The following is a 24,395-nucleotide window of genomic DNA, read 5'->3' on the forward strand; positions in this document are numbered from 1 at the left end:
GTCGTTCTTTTTTTCAGCAACATTATGAAAAATATTTTCAGAAACTCTCTAAAATGAGCTCTTTCTAGAAAAAGATGAAAATGACTTTAAGATATAACGTATCTTGTGCTTTAGGAGATGCTTCAGCTGCTACCACTGACAGCTATTAAAAATGCAATTAAAATACCATGTTTGCAGTAGGAAAACAACTTACATTGGCACATAGAAGTGGCTGAGGCGATGATTTAAAGCCGCAGCTATGCCAGTGTCGGAGCTGAAGAACAGATATTAAAAGATGTGAAAAAAATGAATGAAATTAAAACCAAGTTGTTGTTTTTTTTGCTTAAATTGTGTTTTGTCACCTGATAAATATCATTTATCTTGTTAACTTGGCCAGATGTTCAGAGATGTACCTAATATGTGCGAATATCAACACTCTATACAGAAATAAGGATTTGTGTGTACTTATGGCTAGTTAGCTAAGTTGTCAGACATGTGCATGTAACCATACCCAATCTGCATATGCAGTTATGATGCTAGAGCACACAAATCAGGTCTGCATATTATATGCATACAAATTTAAAAAAAAAAAAATCTAACTGCAAGTTAACAGGCCACAATTAAAGAACTCCACTGTGAAGCTTATTCAGCAATAAATAGTAATAAGTAGTTTTGCATCGAGACAGGAAGATTTCTGTATACTTAATCAATAATGAGGGATAATTGTTTTTGTTACTTTTTGGGGTGTATGTGCTAATTCTATGCATCACTTATATGGCAAATGTCATTATTATGTAGTGATTGGGGAATAGAAACTGTTCCCAAATAATTTTTCATTTGTTACTTTTCAGTTTGTCAAACCAAGCTGATTGGCAACAAAGTTAGCAAGAGAGCAAATGTGACAAATAATTTGTTGGTACCAGGAAATCTCTTAAAACTTCTGTAGATGCCACGTAACCTTGTGCAGCAGTTTAGCACAAAGCTGCTGAACTGGTCAAATTGCACTTACATCCTCAAAATAGAGACGGGAGATTTCACTAGTTCAGAATCCCCGTGCTGGGTTTCCACACATGGCTGAACGTCATTGATTTGGAATCACTGACCACCCCTTCCTTAAAGAGTGATGGCAAACACCTTCAAATTAAAGGTTCACTGTTCTCTCCCCAGATTTTGGAATCAGACAGCCATATATTTTTAAAAGGTATTTTTAAATAAACATTTCATTCTTTTACTTGACAATTAAAATAGTAAAAACTGCTTACTCATGCCGTCTTCCCTGTAAAAGCCTCAACATCGAGGGCTCTTTTAAAGTAAGTTTCAACATGCAATTGTGGGGAGCCGGAGGAAAAGCAGGGGCAACATTGGACCCCTGCTTACAGAATTGAGCTATAAGGTGGAAAACCCTTCCAGATGGGGACTTGTATTTTTTAATATGTAAAGCATTTAGTGACTTTTGAGTGCTATATAAATACCAAATAGCACAGAAAAGATACAAATGGCACGCAACCGACTGTCAGTGCAGCAAATTAAGCTTCTGTTTATAGCAGGAGTGTAAATATAGGGTTAACGGTTAATTCATTTAATGATGAATGTGACACCACTGTGTTATCCTGTAAGAACGTGAATAGAGATTTGCAGCAGACAACATGCTGTGAGCCCAAAAGAATAGGAAACTACTGCCTGCTTTTTTTAAAACTATTGCAAAATGTGGACACAATACTTGGACATAATAGACTGTGTCTGACAACATTTGTACAGTATGTAGCGGAGTGAGCCCCACTCAGCTTCCTATAGTTATCCATATATAGTGACTAAAATTGCAGACACTGAATTAACTCTGAATAACATATGAGCTGGAGTGACAGCCTTCATGTGGTTCTAGAAGGATGAGAATAAGATAGATGGCTGTTTGTGTAGATGTACTAAACTGCAAATCCAGGGGTCCATAGAGTATGGAAAATATGCCAAAAGCTGGGTTGTCCCTTCCATCCCACAGACCCCATTGATTTCCTGCAGGGCAGGAATCCCCCCTTGCAGAGCAGCTTGCAAGATCAGGGTAAATCCATTTCTAGTAACAGACTTTCTCACGCACCCTACCCACTACATTCACGTTTCTCCACTTAGCCCACCTTGGCATCCTTCTGAACCCTGTTATTTTTCAAAACTATTTGGAGAATAGAGAGTGAGTTCTGAATGCCAGCAAGCAACTCTGCCTCTACTGAACCAAGCGGAGAAAGCAGTTGCACTTGAATTTCCCAATTGCCAATTCTCCTTTTTCCTTTCTAACACCAGAATGGAAAGAGCTTTTAGCAAAACTCTCTCTCTAACTTTAGCGGCTGCTCCAGTACCATATAAGGAGACGGGCCATTTCCAAGATCCAAAATATTGAGGGTTTCAGGAGGTTGAGAAAATGGCGAGTTCATATTTATACAGAAACAAGTGGTATGTCAATCCAAATCACAGAACCCGTGCAAAATGCACTCTCTGACAGGAACGCCGCTAAGCAGCGGCGTTCAGCGCCTCGTTTTTAGGCAATCGTCAGGTAAAGCTCCATCTAGAATAGATTGAACTAAAGCAAGATGACAGGAACTGGGAACCCCCAAATCCGAAAGAAATAGCTTTAGGGATGAAAAAGGAGAGTGTGTAAATAGCAAAAGTAGAGGTACCACATTTTGGAGCCAATTGCTTTAGAGAATAAGTGTGTTTTTAAAAACGGATTAAAATAGATTTCTGCAATGGAGGAGCAGGGAGTGCACAAACATTTTTATTTTTGCTCTCAAGCAAATCCCGGGACGTCATTCTCCCCCTGTACTCGGCCTTAGTGAGGCCGCAGCTGGAGTACTGTGTCCAGTTTTGGGCTCCACAATTCAAAAAGGATGTGGAGAAGCTTGAGAGAGTCCAGAGAAGAGCCACGCGCATGATCAGAGGTCAGGGAAGCAGACCCTACGATGACAGGCTGAGAGCCCTGGGGCTCTTTAGCCTGGAAAAGCGCAGGCTCAGGGGTGATCTGATGGCCACCTACAAGTTTATCAGGGGTGACCACCAGCATCTGGGGGAACGTTTGTTCACCAGAGCGCCCCAAGGGATGACGAGGTCGAATGGTCACAAACTACTTCAAGATCGTTTCAGGCTGGACATAAGGAAGAACTTCTTTACTGTCCGAGCCCCCAAGGTCTGGAACAGCCTGCCACCGGAGGTGGTTCAAGCGCCTTCATTGAACACCTTCAAGATGAAACTGGATGCTCATCTTGCTGGGATCCTATGACCCCAGCTGACTTCCTGCCCTTTGGGCAGGGGGCTGGACTCGATGATCTTCCGAGGTCCCTTCCAGCCCTAATGTCTATGAATCTATGAAATCTATGAAATTTCAGAATGATTTGCACATAAATAGTTGTGCAAAACTTGATTTTGTTTATATTAGCCTGTTCTGGATTTGTATGTAGAAACAGCATCCCACATCTACTGAGAACCAATGCTCCTTCAGTAGGCACAGTCTCACCAGGGTCACACTATTCTCTACCAGTTACCATGATTCTTAGTTTTAACTTAAAACAGCACGGCATGTTGCATGTGGAAAAGAAGAATGAAAGCATACTAACAATTTTGAGCAAGGACTTTCCAACTAAAGAATGTTTCCAGTGCAAGCTTTGAGCTGGAAGAGAGGGAAAAAGGAGCAGATAGGCAGAGAAGTTTCCCCTCAAATTAACACTCCAAGAAAAAGAAGGGAAATAGCCTGGGGAAAAGTGGGAGAGCCTGTAGGAGCTGTGGTTCCTTAGAAGTAGTGATGTGTCCATTAGCTTGATAATCTTTAGGCCCATCTGCCCAGAACACAGCACAAGAATAAGAAAATCTGCACTAAAAGCAGAATATTGAATAAATGTTGAAGCTAAACTGCAGTCAGCACTCACAATAACTTGTTTCCTTCCCCATGAAGTCAAAAAGAGCAAAGCTCTCTCAATCACAGTCTATTTAGGGAAAGGCAGTAGTTCTTATGAAATAAGCTCAGCTCCATCCCCTGCCACAGGTATGCTGATGCTTTCAGAAGTATTTGTTTAATAACACGTGTGTGATAAAAAGTATTTTGCCTATCTGTGCAAGACAGAAAAAACCCTGGGAAGTATGGTTGCTCTGACCTATCAAGATGCTTAGTGCTGTGTGATGTCTGAGGGCACAGGACTAGAGAGCACTTGTCTTAGTGACCAGATCTGAAACATATGAAACAAAGCAGCTAAGTGAGAGAGACAGAGGAAACAAAAAGAAGCAATTTTCCAGTTTCCCATGAACAACTGTACTCATCTGGGGAAAAAAAGACGAGTTATCAACCAATTTAAGAAACAGCTTCAGGAGTTTTGAAAGAATCAAATATTAGAGTCGTTCTCTTTTTCTTTGTATGATTTGAGCTGTTTACCTACTCTAAAATGCTGGGGTGGGGGTTCTTTTTATGGTGCTGATATTTATTCCATATCACAGCCATTGTATTTAGCATACTGATTTTTATTTCTAGTCATTCACACTCCAGCATTCAGTGGGCAGTACATGTTCATGTTTCTATACGTGTCACAAACTTGCAGAAAAACTTAAGCATTTTGGAAAATTGTAAGTTTTCAAAATATTCATTGTATTTTCCAGATGTTTTTCAGTTCAAAATAGTATACTGCACACAAAAGATTTTTTTGTATTGCTTTTGTCTTTAAGTGAATAGGGGTTTTGATTTTGTTCATTAAATATTTATGATGCACAAGAGCTGGAAAGGATTACGAGAGAAGGGAAAATGCTCATTTGGACTGCTAAGGATAAGCCATTCTTTTCAGAACAGGGCTGGTTTAAAGAGACAGTTCATACATTTAATCTGGCTATGTTGCTGAACTATCTGCTTTTAAAATACGCCTTCCAAGAATTGTATACCACTAATACTGGGCAAACACCTGGACAATAATGGACTAACACCTGTAGCAAAACAACATTTCTGTTATAAAGCTGGCATTCCCAAACTATATGTTCACTCTTACCCTTCAAACTGGAATTTTCTTATTAAAAAAAAAAAAGAATGAGAGAGAGAGAGAGAGAGATCTTTCGGTTGTTCTGATTTTTCTCTATAAATGGGTCCTATAGAACTGGATTCAACTGGACAATCCTATTTCTTAAAAAATAATGCCAAGGCTTATCTATGTTACAAAGCCTCAACAGCTATGTATGCAGTCACATATGTGCAGCTTGCAGTTGCAAAAGGGTTTTTCCTATCAGCATACCTATGCCACCTCTCTGAACAGCATTAGCAAAGCCAGCTAGGCCAAGAAGGCGGCTCCAGCTATGCTGAGCTTGTTTTTTCTGGTTTCCCCTTTTTGCAAGCAGAGCTCCATCAGCTAGGGGATCCTATCTTTTCACATTTCTTGCCGACATAGCCATGCCAGGAAATCTTTTAGTGTACACCAGGCCCCAAGACGAGCAGGATTAATGAAAATGTTACTGAAATAAGGTTCTGCCTAAGAGATCAGTGGTCAAATAGACAAAAGCTATTAGTTCTTTTCTTTTAAAAATTCCAAGTTCTTACAACATATTAACTCTAGACTTGATACAAACTTGCACATCAGTCTGGGGTTCTCTTTGTGTTGTAATATTTTGCTTTGTCAATCCAATGGTTTTGCTGAATGGAAGTCTCTTTAAAGACAGTTAGCATTTGAATTGGATACACTGAAAACTAAAATAAATAGTGACATTGTTTAAATTAAACAAAACAGAAATCCATGAGTAAATGTATAGGTATAGCCACTGCATATAGACTGAGTAAGAGTATAAATCTTGATATAAGGACACACTTCACTATCCTGTATGTAGCATGCTAGGTAAGTAGAGACATCAACATACATTTGGGGGAAAAATACTTGCAAATTACTCAAAACTGGAGAATTTTTTCACCACTCATTCTAGGAGATATTTCATAATACTGTAAATATAGCATCTCACCCTTTGGTCTTAAACAAACCCCTGCAAGGAAAAGGGTTTTTGCAATCCTTAAAACAAACAAACAAACAAACAAACAAACAACACTGAATTCTCTGCAGAAACAACTATTATGATAGAACAATTAAGGGCTGGTAACCACCAAGAGCAACAGTGTTAGAATCGGGAATACTGGGCAGGCTGACCTGGCAAACACAGAGGGAAGAAGAGAGTAGCAAAATTTCTGTCACTGGGTAGTAAGGTGTCAAATGCAAAAGGGAAAGAGCGTCAAGGGGATGGCCCCTCCTAGGCAGTATAGCTCCAGGCTTGTAGGACTGGAAAATCCTTTTGAAAAATGAGACAAGGAAATTTCCCCATTGGGAGAACTGGCCAAGCAGGTAATAAGAAGCAAGCCGCAGTTGGATAAATCTGTCGCTGTGGTTGGGAATGAGTGTATTCACTCTTGATGCAACATATTGTGAGAAATCTTCCTTGGTATAAAAATGTTTGACTTGAGAGCAGAGAGGCAGTCTGAGTAAAAGTGGGTTCTTCCATTTTTACTAAAAAACTGAAATCTATAGAATTCATTAAATAAGTGATGAAGTTCAATATTTGCCTGACTTCTGGTTTTCTTAATTTTTTTTTTTGTAAATAAACTCCCTATTCAAAATATTTATTAGCATATTTTGCTTTACTCAAAAGCAACATCTGCCTGTTATCCCAGAAATCCTGTTAGGAAAATCAGGGAAAAAAAGTTTCGTCATCGCTGTTCTACTGACCCAGCCAGAGAAGGCAACATTGTCTTATACAATTTCCTAAATGCCAGAAACACAAGAACTCTTGCAGAGAATATGCATTCTCTTTCCTTACTTTGCAGCAATGTGAGAAGATCTGACATATGTATTCTTGTGTATATCGAGACCTACTGAGCAGTGCCATAAGGTGGGGGATAACTGTAGCATCCTAGAAACAAGTCAGAAAAGAAAAAAAACAACATTAAAACTAAGAACTTCAGCACCATCAGTCAGCAATTTGTTGTTAGTTAAAAGCTGCATCCTCAACTTTTTTAATAAACAACACTAATCTGCAATACATGATCCTGTTCTCTCTTCCACTGTGACCCACAAGGAAACAGGTCTAGGCCATAAAACTACTAAGGGGGAGATTTTCAAAAGGCACAAGGGGCAGCTTAAGGTCCAATGTGCATCTCAAGTCAAAGGGAGTTAGGCATCTAACTCTGGATTTGTGTCTCTGAAAATCTTCACCTAAGTTATCAGTTTAGTGAGAAAAAGAGGGAAAGAAGAGGAACTTCACTCACAACAAACTGTCACTTGACAGCAAATACTGAATAAAAAGCTCTGTATATTTGTAGACAAAATCCCCTAACAACATTTTCTACCAGTATGGTCATCTACTTACCTTCTTATCTGCTTTCATTTAATTCTTAGGAATGGGAAAGGTAGTAGTGGCAGTACAAGGTGCCAGTCTAGACAGTAGATATTCTATCCTCCCACCAACAATTGGAGATAGGAGAACAAAAAAAAAAAAAATTTAGTGGCACTGGCCTTCCAGCTGAGCAATCCAGTTCAAAGATTTTCCCTGGCAACAACAGTGCACACACATACGCACGCACACGCACAGTGGGGAAAACCAAAACACAAAGTAATCATAGTAAATCAGAGTCCAAAAGATTATCTTGCTACCAGTTCCTTACTTATAGGTTTTGTTGTACAATTCAATCCTGTCTCTTCTAAAGCACTTTTGAGGTAAGTGAAAAAATAGTGAAAGACTGTTAACAAGTCACAGAAAGCTTTAAAATATGTATTGGGTAATATATCTTAGTAGGAGCCAGAATAGTACTACTGTATTTACTCAAATTCAAGACAAGGGTCCCCATCCCCCTGGCATAGAGGAGGAAATCTCCTCATCTTGGATTTGAGTACAAGGTCAGGGGATAGGGGGGCACAAGCTGCTCTGACTCCAGCCCCAAGCCTGGGTCAGGGCCAGAGTCAGAGCCACAATAGCTGCGTGCCCCCACTCCTCCTCCTCCTGGCAGCCTTTTTTCATATATAAAAAAGCTAGTTATTGGGGGGGGGGTAGGGGTGGGAGGGGTCATCTTAAATTCAAAGTTGTCTTGGATTCAGGTAGATGCAATGAAAGAATAATAGTTTTAGTGAGCATGGAAGCCCAACTTCAAGGAAGATTCTGTATATAAGACAAAGCCTTTTTGGCTGCTTATGCAGAGAGGACCAAGTACGAACATGATGCCCTTCTCCCCCCTCCCAGGTGGCTGCTATGTTGACTCCTATGGCAGAAAATTAGCTCTGTGTCTGTGCCATTACAAACATGGATTAATTCCCTAGTGTGTTGACTAGAGGGAAACTGACTGTGCTGGAGTCATCAAGAAGTGTTGCGAGGATCAGAGAAGCTACTCTAGATGTCATAAGTTTCACATTTCCACTGATGTGTCACAGTAGTTGAGAAAGTAATAGTAGCTGGGTATACCACCTTGGTATAATCAAGGGGCTTGGTTTCGTTTGTATTCCAGGAGCCAGCTAATAGAGAGGACTTTTTTTTTTTTTTTTTTTAATAGATTTTGTCTGTCTGCCACAAAACATCAATGCCAGGAAAAAACAATTAAAATATGTACTCAGGACTTGTAGTAGAGATGATTTCTTTTATTAGACCAACAAGATTTTTGTACAACTTTTAATGAAAGCCCAAGGAAACCTACACTTAACACAAACTTCCCTACTACTTCTATGAACCTGCATGGAGCATCTTAAAGGTAAAAAAATTTGCAGAAAGACTTCTCAAATTGTATCGAATGCCCTTGGGCGGGGGGGATCAGTCTTAGTTTCCTTGGCTGTTCCTTTTGCGTCTCTGGGCACAGCAGCGTATCAAGGTTAGTTTTGCTCTGGCTGGCCAAACAAGATTTATCTAAGAAAAGGTGAAAACAGGAGATGGAAAATTAAGAACTCAAGGGAAGCAGCAGGAAAGGTGCCGAGACAGATGAGGCGACGTCATGCAACAGCATAAGAATCCTGAGATGGAATGGTATTGTGAAACTTCTACATGACCTGGTCACAAAAGTGAAGTTACTGTGCAAGATTTTCCTATTGATGTTTTGATCTGGGTCAGGGCTGTCCAACTCACAGCCCAAGGACCTGTGAGAGGTTAAATTGTGGCTCCCAGTCAACTGCCACTACACCAATTGTTCCAGCTGCAGAAGCAGTCAGGGTCTCCAGGCTCCCCCTCCCTCCAACTTCCCCTTCCCTACCCCAGGGGCAGTGCAGTGCAGTGCCTTAAGTAAGTGTTGTGCAGAGATATCCCCATGGTAGCTCTGAGCACACTAAATCTAGAACCAATAGGACTACAGCCAGTCTTTATGTATGCCTGGACCTGTGGGGAAGGCACAAATGCTTTAGGCATGCTCTTCTACCCCTGCGGCTTGAGACAGCGCAGTGGGGTTTGGAGACTTAATTCTCCCTGACAAACATTAGCATCCTGCCACACTTCAGCAAACTAGCTGTTCTAATGGGCAACATTTAATGGGAAAAATCAATCCATTGGAACCAAAAAAGCAGAGTAAGTATCTGATGATCCATATATGCAACCTTCCTCCTACTCCCAGGAATATTTTTCCAGAACTCTATGAACTCATCTGGAGTCCTGAAAACTAGTGAGACACTTTTTTTTTTTTTGTTTAGACTAACAAGTTACATAATTCCTATGACTTTGCTGTGTTGTCTTTTGACAACAAATTTACAAAACATACAAGTTGAAATGGAATCCTGCCCTTGTTCACCCACTATGTGCAATTTAAGATATTAAGCTGCAGTACAGTTGAACACAACAAAATCACATGGTACATGGTATTTGACTTCTGGGAGGAGGGACGCCCAGCAAAATTGCTGTGATCTGACATTTTATGCCAAAATTATTTTTAAAAATAAGGGACTCAAGAAAGAGCAATACATTTCAGGATGGGTTGGCAATTCTTCACAAAAAGCTCCAAACTGGGCACAAAAAGATTGCCCCACAACCATGAAATCCCTTTAAAGGATGCAACTGGCTAGCTAGTCCTCATTTTAAGAAGAATCAGAAGGAGAAAATGAAAAAACAAACTACAAAGCCTAACTTAACTGGAAAGAGTTGTTGCTCCGGCAGGAGATGGGAAGTAAACTGGATTGCTCAGCCAGAACCAGCCCTTTGATCACAAATTTCGTTTGATTTTCTCACTCCATCAGCTGAAAGAAGGATATCAATATCTGTTGTCTTAACGGACCTACAGCAGGAAAAAATATCAATAAATGTACGCTTCTACTTTGCCAGGGCACTCCAAATGAACCATAAATACTCATCTTACAAACAAAACATGCCAAAATGAGTTGTGGGAACTTTTAATTTATAAGATTACAGGGTCAAATACAGAAATAGCCTACCAATAAAAGTGGCCAAGTACTAAAATCAATGTCATTGTTGTTTTTACTAAGAAATTCAACATCACAAATTGCATTACTTAAATTTTGTTTAAATTACCTTAAAATACAATTCATATATTAAATTTAAAATATATGTGCACTGTTCTTTTAGGTTATTACTGTACAGGTTTTTCAAACTATATATACTAGCAAGTCACAACAGATTTTAATCATGATTAAAATCAGCATATAGAATACTTCAGTTCAAATCACTAATTTTAATCATGGTTTGCATCTTCACTCTTTTTTAAAGAGTATTCTTTTCCTGAAGACAGGTTGTTTCCATTGGTAGCTATTAAAACACATTGATTTTCAGCAATATATAATCTTTATACTCAGTGTGTTTGTTCTTTTCACTTTTCAGGAAGAGATACTATTTTTTTTTTTATATATATATATATACACACACACACACACACACACACACACACACACACACACACCCCCCCCAATTATACAACATTCTCTGAATAACATATAACTTAATTAAAAGAAAAAAAATGTTTGAAAAAGGTGATTTTAATTTTTATTTACTAGATAATGAATGTTTTTGCTCATGATTTATGCCCAGCTGTATTTGGACAGAAACCACAATTCAATGAAAAATGAACAGACAGCCCTCTTTCATTTAAACACAAGTGCTTTAAATTTGATAGATAAATAAAGGTTAAGTTTAGCAAAACATGCTTTGCATCTGAAGCTACAGATTAAGTAATGGAAGTATTACTTCAAAATAGTGAACTGAACTGATGCATGTCTGACCACACTGTCCTTCAAGATTTAGTACTAAAAACTCATTCTCTGTGATCTCATTTTTATTTATAGATTGAAAGAGAAAAATAAGCTTTTCTACTTTTAAGCACTCAATTAATTTTTAAACTTGGAATTAGAGTCACTGAAGTGAACTAACCATCAAGCATAAATGAAAGTGTTCTTTCAGCCTCTACAGAAAAACCTTACTACTGTCAAAAGCTAGTTTAACACCTCAACAAACTTTAACTCCAGGTGCACTGTCAGAGGATTTCTACCAATCTGATATTTTCTAAAATTTCTGCAGTGCTTTGAAATGTAATGTAAAATATTAATTTGTAGAGAGCATAATAAATTTTAGCCTTGAAAATTATCACACTTTCAAGTTAACAGTACACCTATATACAATTGGAAGAAATATTGTATATGAATTTGTGTGTGTATATACATAATTCATATATATATATTCATATATATATATATATATATATAAAATGTCCCACAATAAACAAACAAACACACACACATACATATATATAAATGTAATATATACATATTACATATTTTTATATGTAAAGAAATGTAAAGAATTTCTTTTATATGTAATATACACACACACTTTAGCTGCCGTGGTAAGATTTTCTGTCAGATGTAGATACTAAATAATTAATAATTCAAACAGCAAAGATCAGCAAACTCTAAGGCAATCAAAAAGCATCTACTGAACCATCCTCAGTACAGGATTGCAGCAGTCAATATTCTGTCAAATACTGAAGCTTCTCTAGACAACAAACATAACTGGTAAATGCTTAAAAAGGGTTACTAACTTGTGCAGTTTTATCTATAAATATGACAAATAGCTGATTTGTTTATGGCAATGACAGCTTGTAATAATAAAACCAGCAGTAAATAACTGCTATAAGAGAGGGCTACATTTCTTGACTAGCTGCAAGTAACTGGTTCATAAACACAATCTCCCCCTTTTTTACAGTCAATGTAATGTCACAGCAAGTCTTGACTTCTCAGTATGTTTTGCCACAGGTAGTTATGCTTAGCTTTGGTAGAGACAAAACTGAAGCTTGCTTCCTCTGTTCAAAACAGCTTTATTATTGAACTCTCACTTTTTTCCTAATAACTGGCCTCACAATAAAGAATATCCTTTTCATGGCAAATCTGAAGTACCAAATACTGACAGATACCAAATACTGACAAGGTAGAGAGCACTGTTCCACCTGATCTAATTATGCGTTTTAATCTGCATTTACCCATGAATTGCTTTAATTAACTTTACCAGCAGGTATCAAAATAAATGCTTCCATTTCTGTGGCCAATCCTAGTAGCCAGGTAGGAATAGTTATATAAAATGTCCCACAATAAACAAACACACACACACATATATGTTAGTTGTTTATAATCTTGGTCTATAAAAACAAACACACACATGTTAGTTGTTTATAATCTTGGTCTATAATTACGCCTCCCGGAATAAGTAAATTCTTGTACTGTCCCCTTCAGATTTAGCAGGAAAGGTTCTTCAGGCTGCTATTCTGCTGACATGACTTTCCAGTCCTTTCACCCACACCTTAGCAAACAATCAAACTACATGCTCAAAATTCTTCTTCCTTGGAGATACCTTCCTGAAACGATTCAGTCCTGGGTCTCAGCTTCTTACTGAAATACTTGTAGCTCTAATTTCTTTAGCCATTAAGCAACAGCAAAACAGCTCAGGCGCAAGCACAGTTCTTTACTAGCCCGATGCTCACGCCCCATCAACCAAAAATGCTGCCGTTTCAAAATTCCACCCAGTTCCTTACTGTCAGGAAGCTTTAGGACAGTGAGCAGGAAAAAACCTGTCCCCAAAAGAAAACGCCTGCGCAACAGAATGCCTCAGTTCTCCTCTCAGTAAGACAAAGCGCCAAACTTTGTAGGATTGGGTGTGAATTATGTACGAATGATATCTTCCTTTAATTCTGTCTGTCTGAAGTGCCTCTCCTCTAAAGATATAAAACTTTTTTCCAAGAATCCTTACTTAAGGAAGCAGAGAACTCAAGGATGTTAAATACAACAGATGCAACAAGCAGTTACATAGGAGGAGTACGGCCCAGGGGTTGGGATGCTAGGGGTAGGAGATGAATTAACTTCCTACATGACCCTTGGTCACTTCAGGTACGGATTTGTAAAGGCTTATTAGTTATTACCATCCCAGACAGGAAAAGGTCCAGTGAAAATGAGATGCTTTGTTCATTTATTTTAATATGCAAAAACCTGGAAAGCAGGATGACATGCCCTGACTCCCATTTGCTAGTAATCTCCTTTATACCATCCTTCTTAACCCATATTACTGAGCTAGGTCTCATACTCAGAGAATTTTACATAAACAGGGAAGAGGACCCATATCTCCATCTAAGTTATTCACTAAATCACGTATCAAATACTTAAGTACAACATACCTCAGAATGAACTTGCCAAATCTACACACTCAGAGACACTGCTTTGTACATTGGGGTATTCAGTTTAAAGTTTATGACATATTCTCCTAGAGTGGCTGGTCAGAAATAGTTAAAAGCCTTCTCCTGCTGACAGCTAGTGTGTTAATCCTTTAATTTAAGTGCTGGAGGTCTGCGTTACTGGGAGGGAAGTCCAGGGTTCAAAGCCTAATTATGAAGAACAGGCAAGGCATTTCAGGTGAATAACAAAACTTAAGAGAGCTGAGAGATACCTTACCAGCTAAGCACTGCCTGCCCAGAGGAGTTTTGCATCTACTGATTCCTCTATTAAATCCTATGAAATATGACCTTCCATTTCTATCCAAGAGAACTTTTACGATCTTCTCTCTGATGCCTGATAAAGGGTGTTTGTGCCCAAAAGCTTGCAATTAAAGATTTTTTTTTTTTGGCAAAAATCTCGCGAGTCTAATAAAAGATATCACCTTTACCACAAGCCCTGATTGCTTTTAACAGAATTTGGGGGATTTTTCCATTCCTTGTCCCCACTAACACACAAGAGAATCGAGTTTCAAAATATGTTAGTCTTAAAAAAAAAATTACTAAAATAGTAGGGAAAAAAAATTTCAAAAGAAAATTAAAAAAAAAATAAAAAAAAAAATCAAGCATTCTGAAGGCAAATAAAGCCCAAGTTAAGTAAAGTTATACAGACTACCTTAATTGTGCCCCTTAGCATGTATGCAGAATAGCTTTAATTGCTAGATAACACACATTTTTCTATAAAACACCTGCCCTCCATTCAGTGCAGGATGGACAGTGTTCAGGAAGTGAAGCAATAATTCATGAATTAGTTTTATCCTCACTGTTCTGTGTGTCCCCCCCCACTTTTGTCTCTCTTTGCATGCCATCCTTACCTCATGAAAAACAGGAAATCACTCCCTTTCCTCATGGGCATTTCTATACATCCCATCACGGTAACCTCCGAGGCTTATCAAACCATTTATTTTAGCAACAGCCTTGTGCAGCAGAAAAGGTTTTCACAGATGAAAAGTCAAACACAAAGCAAGCACAAATATGTAAAGATAGGCACTAGGTTTGCACACTCTGGGCTTGCACCCTTCCCTCTGCACACAACAAAGGCATCTGGCATGGGACATATGATGCACACAGCACCCTGGCCACAATTCAGTCTAGCCCTGGACTCTCTGTACTGCATGCAACACCCAGAGTACTGGGTCCAGTCCCAGTGTCACATGCAATGCAAGCCCCAGAGCGGGACCACTACATGCTGAGCTGAATTAACCATGCTAATCAGGAACGGCCCTGTCTCTGGTGCACATCTGGCCTACAAGCCAGCTTACGGGACCAAATGATTCCGACACCCCTGAACTAAAGGAAAATGTCTACAGGGGTTCCATAAAGATCACTGCTAAGTTTGGTCTTATTTCATATCTTTATTAGTGAATTAGGAAAAGGGACAAAGCAGCACTTTATTATGACATTACAGGCCAAAATGTGGCTTTTAGCCACAAGTCAGAGAAGGGCATGGAGCAGCTCCCAGAGCACTAAGTGGCCTGACTTACACAAGACTATTCCACATCCCTGCTGCATTCCACCAGCTCTGCAATGTCGTGTTGACAAAGGGAGGGGGGCCAAGGCAACATTCATGGCATTACATACACCCAGTGTAGGAGCTGCCTGTAATCATGACATGCTACACACAGGAATAGAGACCAAGGAAAAATGTCCTCACATACTCTTCATTCTTTGCCTAAGTACAGATAAGCAAAAAGCCTGAGGCTGAATCAATTCAATCTTCACACGTTAGTCTAAGCTGCATAGACTGAACCAAATAAGCAAGTGAACAGACATTCACTTTTGATTCCAGAAATGCAGCCACATGCCTGCAGTGGCCTAGGCAAGAAGCTGGGGGGCGCCAGAGCATGCGTCCCTGCTTGGCTGGAGCAGACAGCTTGGCCCAAGGCTAGTTCACCCACCCTGCAAGAGGAGGACTTGCAGGGGAGTACAAAACATACTGGGATGCTGGGGGACTGCGAGTTAGCTTGAATTTGGGATCTGGTACAGAAGTTCAATAAACCGATTTAACCTAAATCAGTGAAGTCTGATACTACATCCATCCAGGTTTATCTTAAACCAGTTTCAGCCATTTTGAAAGCAGTTTACATGCACAGAACATCTGTTGCATTACAGATCTGAAAGTTTCTGATCACTTATATCAGTTTGTGTGCAACTTCTGTCCCTTTCTGCATAAATCACCTAAGGGCCTGTCACATTCTGGTCAGACTGTGTAAACAGCTAGCAGACTGAAGAATTAATGCAAAGGGAGCTGAAGACTGGGGGGGGGCGCGCGCGCCCCGGCAGCGTCCTGAAATACCAAAATAAGATCTACTTTAGAAAGAAAAAGCCTTTGTAACTTGCACAGGAAAAAAGAAAAGAAATCAAAAACAGAGACTCACTAGGAGGGAAGGGAAATTTGTTGCACTGGTAACAAATACTCTTCTTCCAATGTGGCATGTTCTGGAAGGTTTTTTTGTTGTTTTAAAAAAAATAAAATCACAAAATAAGCATGCTATAGCACCAATCAGAATGCTGAATTCAGAAATACTAAAGGCTTCACCCACATACAGGGTCAACTCTCATGGAAGTGTTAATTCTTTAGTATCAGACAGTACAGTAAGTACTGAGGATCAGACTGCAGGTCTCTTCCAATTACATATTCTCTTCAGCCAGTAAAAATAACACACTCCATCAGAACCTTAACTCCTAAGAGTGAAAAAGCTGAATTCAAGTTTCAAATTTTAATCTATTTATCCAAAGGTACCTGAGAGGTTTAGTCTCATTCAAAAAGATGAAGTCACTAATCCTGTAGCACCATGCTGCAGCTCTCATACGGGTTCTGATCTCCCTGATTCAAAGCGAGGTATGTGCTGTTGGCAATTCCATCACCTATCTCATAGACAAGAGATGCCAAATATCACCAAACCTTACTGTGACCTTGTAAACACTGTAGTTCACCCAAAAGGCAGTCAAACAAGCATCTGACATTACCCTTATATCCTAGAGGTCCTTGCTGCTCCAGGATCTCCAACTCATTTCACCCATCTCTCCTTACTATTTTGTACTACTAGCAAGCTCCCAGGAAATACCCACCACACAGCCAACATTTGCTCTTATCATTCACTGTCCCACGTTGTTCTCTACTTCAGCTGTGTAGCTACAAGGAGTTGGTGGAATACACAAGGTTTCATTGTTTTTCCCCACTGCCTGTAGTCAATGGTTATATATTGCTTGAGGAGTTGCACACAATTCATACGAGAAAGCAGCTGCATCCTGCTTTCCCGCACAAATGGAGTCAAGCCAAAAATGCTCAAGTCCACTACTAAAGTGCCCCAGATATGGTACCTAGTGGTGTTATCACAAGGATCACAGTCCCACACCAGTACTTTTGCAGGTAAAAGTTCTGCCATTATTTAATGAAGAAAATGTTTCTCTAACCTGATCTTACAAGCCTCTAACAATGGAAATTTAACACCATCGCCTTAACACCAGAGCTCAACTGCCCTTACAGTTAGAAAGTTCTTCCTGCTATACAATCTAAACCTACCTTGTTGCAATTTAAGCCCGTTGCTTTCAGTCCCATCCCTAGATGACATGAGGAGCATAACCTCCCTCTTTACAGCAACCTTTCATACATTTGAAGACTTATCTTATTGCCTCATGCTCAGTCCCAATATTGCTGATCTTTATCGTATTTTCAGGACACCAGCACTGCTATTGCAGCTGAAGCTACCACACCAGATGGATTATTGATCTGCCTCTGACAGTAATCTCTGTAAGTGCCTCAGGGAAAGACACAAGAACAACTGAAGTTTGTTTTTCCACTTACATATAATTTATGGGTGTTTAAGATACCAACTTCTGGCCTCTACAGAATCTCAGAAAATAAAAATCAGGTGCTAGATCACTCCAGGGAGCAAGGTATTTCTCCATGCTTATGATTTGGGTGGTGGGCAAAGAGTTGGGAACAGATAAAACCTACCCTTCTTTCTCAATATTGACTGTGTCCTGGTACCATTTCACATGGAGTTGCTGGGAGATTTTTCTCCAGTGGGGTTTAAGCACCAGAGGAAGTTTTCCAGTGGGAAGTGAATAGGTCTCTCCCTCTTTTCTCACTACTCATGCTCAATCATTACTTTTCTTTACATTTGCAGACTATCTATATCAACTATTTTTTAATTATATTTAATAATGTCTCTAATTTGTACTGACCATTTACAATCTGCGGCTGCTTGGGAGACAGGGTGGTAGGAAGGCAGTATGTGCCTGTAAGCAAGAGGGAGGTGGGGAAGGTAACAAGGAGACTCAATGTGGGGGAAAGTAAATGGTTCTCTTCCAGTTTTGCCAGAAGCACAACATTTTATTTGGGTAGCTTTCACTACACATTTTTGTCCCACATCTTTGTTCCTACCCGAGGACTCTGAGAGAGCCTTTCAACATTGGCTGGCCACATAAATGTTCCAGCAGCCCAAAAAAGGCACTTTAGTCATCCAAACTTGTGATGTCAACAGGGCAAGCTGTCAAAAAAAATTGGATTTAATATCCACCTGAATTTGGTGCCTGCACTACCTCAATGCATAAAGCTGCATGCAAAACATGTCAGCTTACAGTGCGGTTTTATTCTGAAAACTAATTAAAAGCAGCACCTTAGGAGTTCAAGTTTATTTTCTGCATAGAACTGGACAATGTATGACTGGAAGGTTTTTCCTTCCCCCTAAGGGGCAGCCAGGAAAATTCAGCTGAGGATTTGAGAGTCAAGATAGATTATAACTAGTGATGATCCAAGAGACGCAAACATTCTGCAGGACTAACTCTACCCTCTCCTACCAGTTAAAGAAAGGAAAATGAAAGTTAACTATCAGCAGAAAACAAATCTTAAGAGTGTAGATTCTCTAAGAAAAAACACAAAGTGGCTACCACTGAGCAAAAACACTAACTTTTAGACAGGCAGGAACAATGTTGTATGATGCGAATAAGATGTGTAACCTGCGATTCTGTGACACCAGTTTGTGGTGGGGTTTTTGGTTGGTTTGTTTGGGGGTTGTTGTTTTGTTTTTGTTTTTGGGGGTTTTTTTTGGGGGGGGGGGTTGGGGGGGGTTTTTTTGGCTTTTTTTCCCATAGTCCTCTTTCACAGACCAGAAAGCTACAGTTTTCAATTAATCAGCTGTTAATCATTGTAGCTACCATGATCTCCCATTGCAAAAAGTAAACATCCTCAGGATATGGACAAATGAACAAGTTACAAAGAATCAGAAGGGGAAACTACACCATGCCACAGCTGTTCCCTGCATGTCCACTCTTACCCAGCTCCAGCTAAGCTGGAGTGGTTTAGTTCAGTTTGGCTGATAGAGTAAACCACTCCACTTACAGGATAAAAGCAGGTATACTAATAGTTACCATGGAACAAACAACATGCAATAAAGTTCTGCCCCCTTTTCATGCTCTATAGATTACTCGTGTCCATACACTCAGTTTAAGGTTATCTAGATGCATCAAGCTTGTGTGTGAAACAATAGTACTATTAGTAGTACCCCACCCAAATGTCAGACTGACAACATCAGTGCATAGATAACACAGACTGAACTGCACAAACTGATATTGTACAACAGAGCACAGTTTCATCTGCCTAAAACTTACTGTGTACAGTAGTTCCTCTGGAGTTACTGGGCTGGTGAAAATGGTGCGAAGACATCGGAGGCAAGCTTCAATGAACTTCAGATCTGGTGACAGTAATCCTGTGAATTTAAATAAATAAAAGGGTGTTGCTCAGCTTCTACCTTTCTGCATACTTAAAACAAGTATTGTTTATATTATAAAAAAGCCAAGATACCTTGCAATAAGGCTGGGATAATATGGCAGTCTAGCAGGGATTTAACATTGTTTTCTGTACCCATCGCAAGACTTCCTAGCACCACTGCACATTCAGTTCTCAGTTCTGTGCTGGAGGTTTCTTGCTGGAGCAAATACAGCAACCTGTAGGAAGAATTATTTACAGAAGAACATTTCAAAGTGAAGAGAACGAATAATGGCATAATGTGAAGTTCAGCTGCAATCTGCCACATGAAAAGTACATAACTCCTCTCCCTCTTCCCCCTTTAGGAAAAGCCAAAAAAGATGGTAAAAACAACCATACTATAACAATCATTCAATTTTTTTTTTTGGTTTTTTTCTCACCATAAATGCTTCTGTTATAAATCCAAGTCTTATAAATGCGACTTTCCACTGTCATGGAAAGCTAATGTGTTGCTTCGGGTTTTTTTTAGAAAAGTAGCAATAACAATACAACATTGTTGATACACTGGAAAGCTTCCTACCAGATACTGGTACAACACAAAAAATTACAAATATAGGTAGCAAATTCTGAGGAATTTTGCTCATTTTAAATCAGTGTCCCCACATATTATTCCCAAATGGCTACAGAATTAATCACCAGAAACTCTCCTAACTTTGCCTGGAAATCAGCCTTCTCTCAACAATGAATTAACCAGACTGGACTGGACTATCAGGTATTGCTAACCCATTAGCATTAATGGACATAACTCAATGGTGAGAAGGATATCAATGTCTAACTATATAATATTGGCATTAACAGTTTTTTGGATGAAAGTTCTCACATAGCAGTTCTCTCAGGATTTGTAGGCCAGTAAATGACATTATGAAACAATGCTCTACCTGGAACAACACTAGGAAAGGAAAGGAAAAAGGAAAGGAAAAACTGTCTTTAAAGATCAATTTAATTTATTATGATACAAAAGCATAAAATGCCTGATCAAACATATGATTATGGATGTTCACTAGAGGGCAGAGTTACAGCAATTCAAATACTTTAATTATGTATTAGCATATCCTAACGTGCACGGATGTGTAATCCTTAAAATTTCTGAGTTTGTAATGTTTATTTTGGGGGCAACACCAACCTATAGTAGTTTTAAATCTACACCACTTATGTTCTTTTAACCTTAGGTCCAACTTTTTTTATTTTTTCTTTCAATTGTTTGCATTATGGCGGCACAAGAAACAGAAAACCCTTTCCCCAGGGAATTCAGTCTGTATGGCAGGCAGGATCCAACATATGGGCTGAAAGGAACAGTTACCAAAACAATGCCAAAAAACCCCAAACATTACAGCTTACTATTTATCTAACCAGCAAATTGCCTTTTTCTAAGCACTGCAGTAGAATGATATCAGGGTAGATGGTAAGGATTTAAAAGTAGAAAAATTGGAAGCTTTATGAGTGTGGATGGGGTGCACCCCTGCCCAGGTTGTCAACAGAGAAGCAGGCAGGCAAATGATCAGAGTTGGTATCACTACTTGAGTGAATCCAGAGACATCAACAACTCCATGAATTTACAGATTTGGCGGATATGGGGGCAGGGGGGCAGCAGGGGCAGGAACTGGCCATCAGTGCTATGATGAAGAAAATTATTTATTTTGATTTCTACACCAACCTCCCCAAAAAGGCTCATAAACTTACAATAACGAAGTCATAAAAACAGATAAAATAATAAAACAATTACCCCCAAAATACCCAAAGCTTAACCCCCCTGCTAAAAGCCTGCCTAAATTGTCTTACACCACTTCTGAAAGATGGCCAGGCTCAAGCTCTGACAGGTCTCAAGTGGGTGGTAATTTCAGAGCTGAGAAGCAATAACCTCTTTTCAGAAGATGCCACTCAGGGACAGACAGGGCACTTCTACCTGCCGCAGCTTTATCGCACAACCAGGCACACAGGCCTGGGCCACGGCCCTTCCCGATCTGGCTGCACGAGGGGCAGTCCCACGTGGCCGCAGCAGCACCCACACTGCAGCACCTCTGAAGGAATTAACTCCAGTTGAGAACCACCACAATAAGCACCGCCTTAGGAAAAATAAATCTCAAGTTTTGCAGGTTTTACAGAACAGCTGCCAATTTAGTTGGAGGAGAAATACCACTTAGAAATAGCTAAAGAAGTGCAGATGAAAAAAATACTTTGAAGGCAAGAAACTGTGAACAGTTCACACATTCTCCTTCCACTCTTATCTTTATCCCATTATACTTGAGTCTTGCACCCCAGGCACTCAAAAGCAAGGTGATTATTAAGTGTCTTCCCATTAATATTTATATGGGAGGAAATAACAAGACAGAAGGGATTTGGTACGTTTTAGCTGTGAGTTGGTACCTACCTAATGGCACATTCTCCTACAAGTCACAATGCTAGGTATAAAATGCTATATTTTCTAACATACAACACAGCCCAGAATAAGATACGCACCTTGTTTTTGAAAGGCAGAATGAAGCAAAGATGCTTCCTTTTAGTAAGTCACTGAGTAGCAGCAGCTAGGAGGCTGAGCCCATTTGTTGTTCTGCTCCCCATGGATCACATGCAGACTTACTTTAGCTTTTGCCCAGCAAACTCCTGTTACTACTTTTCCTTGCTTATAATACACACCGCATTTCCAGCAGCTGGTTTTGGGGGAAAAGAAGTGTGTTGTACATGAGAAAATATGGTAGGCCCAACCTTTTCTATCACTTCCCATTTGAACAAGTACTTTATAAATGTTCACTGATTGCCACAAAGGTAAAAGCATATTAAAAGATAACTCTCAAGAAACCTATGTTATGTCAGAACCACTCTAACTATTCCTTTTGGGTTATCATTTTTGGCATAGTGACTTGTCCATTATTAACTTCCTAGAATTTTATACAAGGTACGTATGTTTATGAATGTCAACAAAAATCACTTAGAACAGATACTTCTTTTAGGGAATTAAAGTGTTTGTGTAACTGGCATTGAGAATTTTTAACTTCAAGTTCAATTTAAGGGAACTATGTAGATCTAGCTGCGTCTTACTCAAATTTGATGCTGCTTATTAGAAGAAAAATCAGTTAGAAGGTGGCATTTCCTCACTTCTAAAAAGCATGAGATCTTCACTGTTCCCTTAGAACTAAAAACCAGCATTTAGTATTTTTAATCCCATTAACATTGGGAAAAGCAAAGTTGAATCCCAGTCCTTCTGGTACACAGAATATTGTTTACTGATTTTTAACCACTTAGATCTGTGAACAGCAATTAAAGACTGAGCAACCTTGGACTGTGCCAAGCTTTCCTGGGCACACGCCAAGTGTGGGGCCGCGCTCTTTGTGCTCCCCAAATCCTAGAAGCATCCAGCAAAGCCACATTCTAAATATGAATAACCCAAAGGCTGTTCTAACTTCTCCTGGCTGTCAAGACCCCAAGACCCATTCGTGCCAACCAAGGTATCTCCTACTCTTCTACAGCTGCAGCTCAGAACAATGGCTTTGAATCGCCCACAATTCCCATGCACTGGAAGGTTCTTCCACTGATCAGCAAAGTCCATTGTAGACCTGCAACGTACTAATATTTGATAACACTTACTCAGTCTCAGTGAGGCTGCACAAGTGTTAAGAGGACAAAACTTACTACGCTTGATGCAACTTTCAGATGTTCCACTGCTGCCTATTAGAAAATCAGGCCATTCCCACTTTTAAGTAGAGCTCAATGGATTTGGAAGGTCAAAGACATCGTTGGCAAGGAACTCTAAAATGATATTTCTGTAGCCAATCTGCACAGTAAAAATACCATATATTCCTATGTCCCTTATTTTGGCTCACATGATAAGACTCAGGAGAGGGTAACAGATGCCTGGGCGCACCGAGTCCATGCTGCTGTTCAAACCAATTCCTTTTTCATGTGCACACACCAGTTCATGTGCACACACCACTCATTCATACCTACGTAAACAACTCAAAAGGATCCTATGCAAAGCAGCAGGCACATAACTCTTCACTAACAAAATAATTAAATCTCAGCGGAATTAAAATGAGCACTTCAACAGGAAATCAGCTGACCAAGTATTTACAGAAACTTTTCTCACCCTTCACCACTGGAGAAATTATTATCCACAGCCTTCACTCAAAACCCTCCCAAACAGCTCCAACAGCCCCGCTGACCACAGCTGTGGTAATAATATAGTATGAAGCAAGAGGCCACCCCAAGCCACTTAGAGACCTACAAGTAAGGCTGCAATGTTGGTATAGTATGGTAAGTGTCCCACCTGCAGTGGGGGAGCAATTATCATGAAAAAGTTGCCAAGCTTGTTTGCTCCATGGTCACACAGGTAGGCAATAACCTTACTAAGTATTTCTCTATTTGGGAGCACGGTCTCAAAGGAGCTGTGTACGTTACTCAAAGGAATAACAGCCATAAGTTGACTGAGAGTAGATTCAGGCTAGATATCAGGAGGAACTACTTCACAGTCATGGCGGCTAGGATCTGGAACCAACTTCCAAGGGAAGTGGTGCTCGCTCCTACCCTGGGAGTCATAGAATCATAGAAGTAGGGTCGGAAGGGACCTTGTAGATCTTCAAGTCTGACCCCCTGCCTGGGCAGGAGGAAAACTGGGCTCAAATGACCCCAGCCAGGTAGGCATCAAGCCGCTTCCTAAAGACCCCCAGGGTAGGAGCCAGCACCACTTCCCTTGGCCCTGCTGGTCCCCCCTAGTGAGTTTATAGACTGTCACAAGGTCCCCCCTCAGCCTTCTCTTGTGAAGGCTGAACAGGTTCAGGTCCCGTAGCCTCTCATTGTAGGGTCTGCCCTGCTGTCCCCAAATCATGCGGGTGGCCCTCCTCTGGACCCTCTCAATGTTGTCCACATCCCTCTTGAAGTGGGGTGCCCAGAACTGGACACAGTACTCCAGCTGTGGCCTGACCAGTGTCGCGT

General features: G+C 39.9%; 1 protein-coding gene across 12 annotated transcripts in view; it reads right to left on the reverse strand.

Moving 5' to 3' along the window:
• ARMC8 (armadillo repeat containing 8) overlaps positions 1-24,395 on the reverse strand; it is a 108,090-nt gene that overhangs the window by 53,135 nt on the left and 30,560 nt on the right. For 5 of the 12 annotated variants that reach the window (XR_003096464.1, XM_025216825.1, XM_025216826.1 and 2 more), the window contains 4 exons: positions 19,506-19,648; positions 19,313-19,410; positions 6,790-6,882; positions 194-253 (listed from right to left, as the gene is read on the reverse strand). Coding sequence is in view for 11 of the 12 variants with exons in the window: in XM_025216825.1 (XP_025072610.1) it covers positions 194-253; positions 6,790-6,882; positions 19,313-19,410; positions 19,506-19,648 (394 nt within the window). In the remaining variant the exon portion in view is untranslated. The other 7 variants (XM_014525239.2, XM_014525235.2, XM_025216827.1 and 4 more) reach the window with 7 other exon arrangements.

The sequence above is a fragment of the Alligator sinensis genome, unplaced genomic scaffold (assembly GCF_000455745.1).
Source record: "Alligator sinensis unplaced genomic scaffold, ASM45574v1 scaffold1264_1, whole genome shotgun sequence".
Lineage (NCBI taxonomy): Eukaryota > Metazoa > Chordata > Crocodylia > Alligatoridae > Alligator > Alligator sinensis.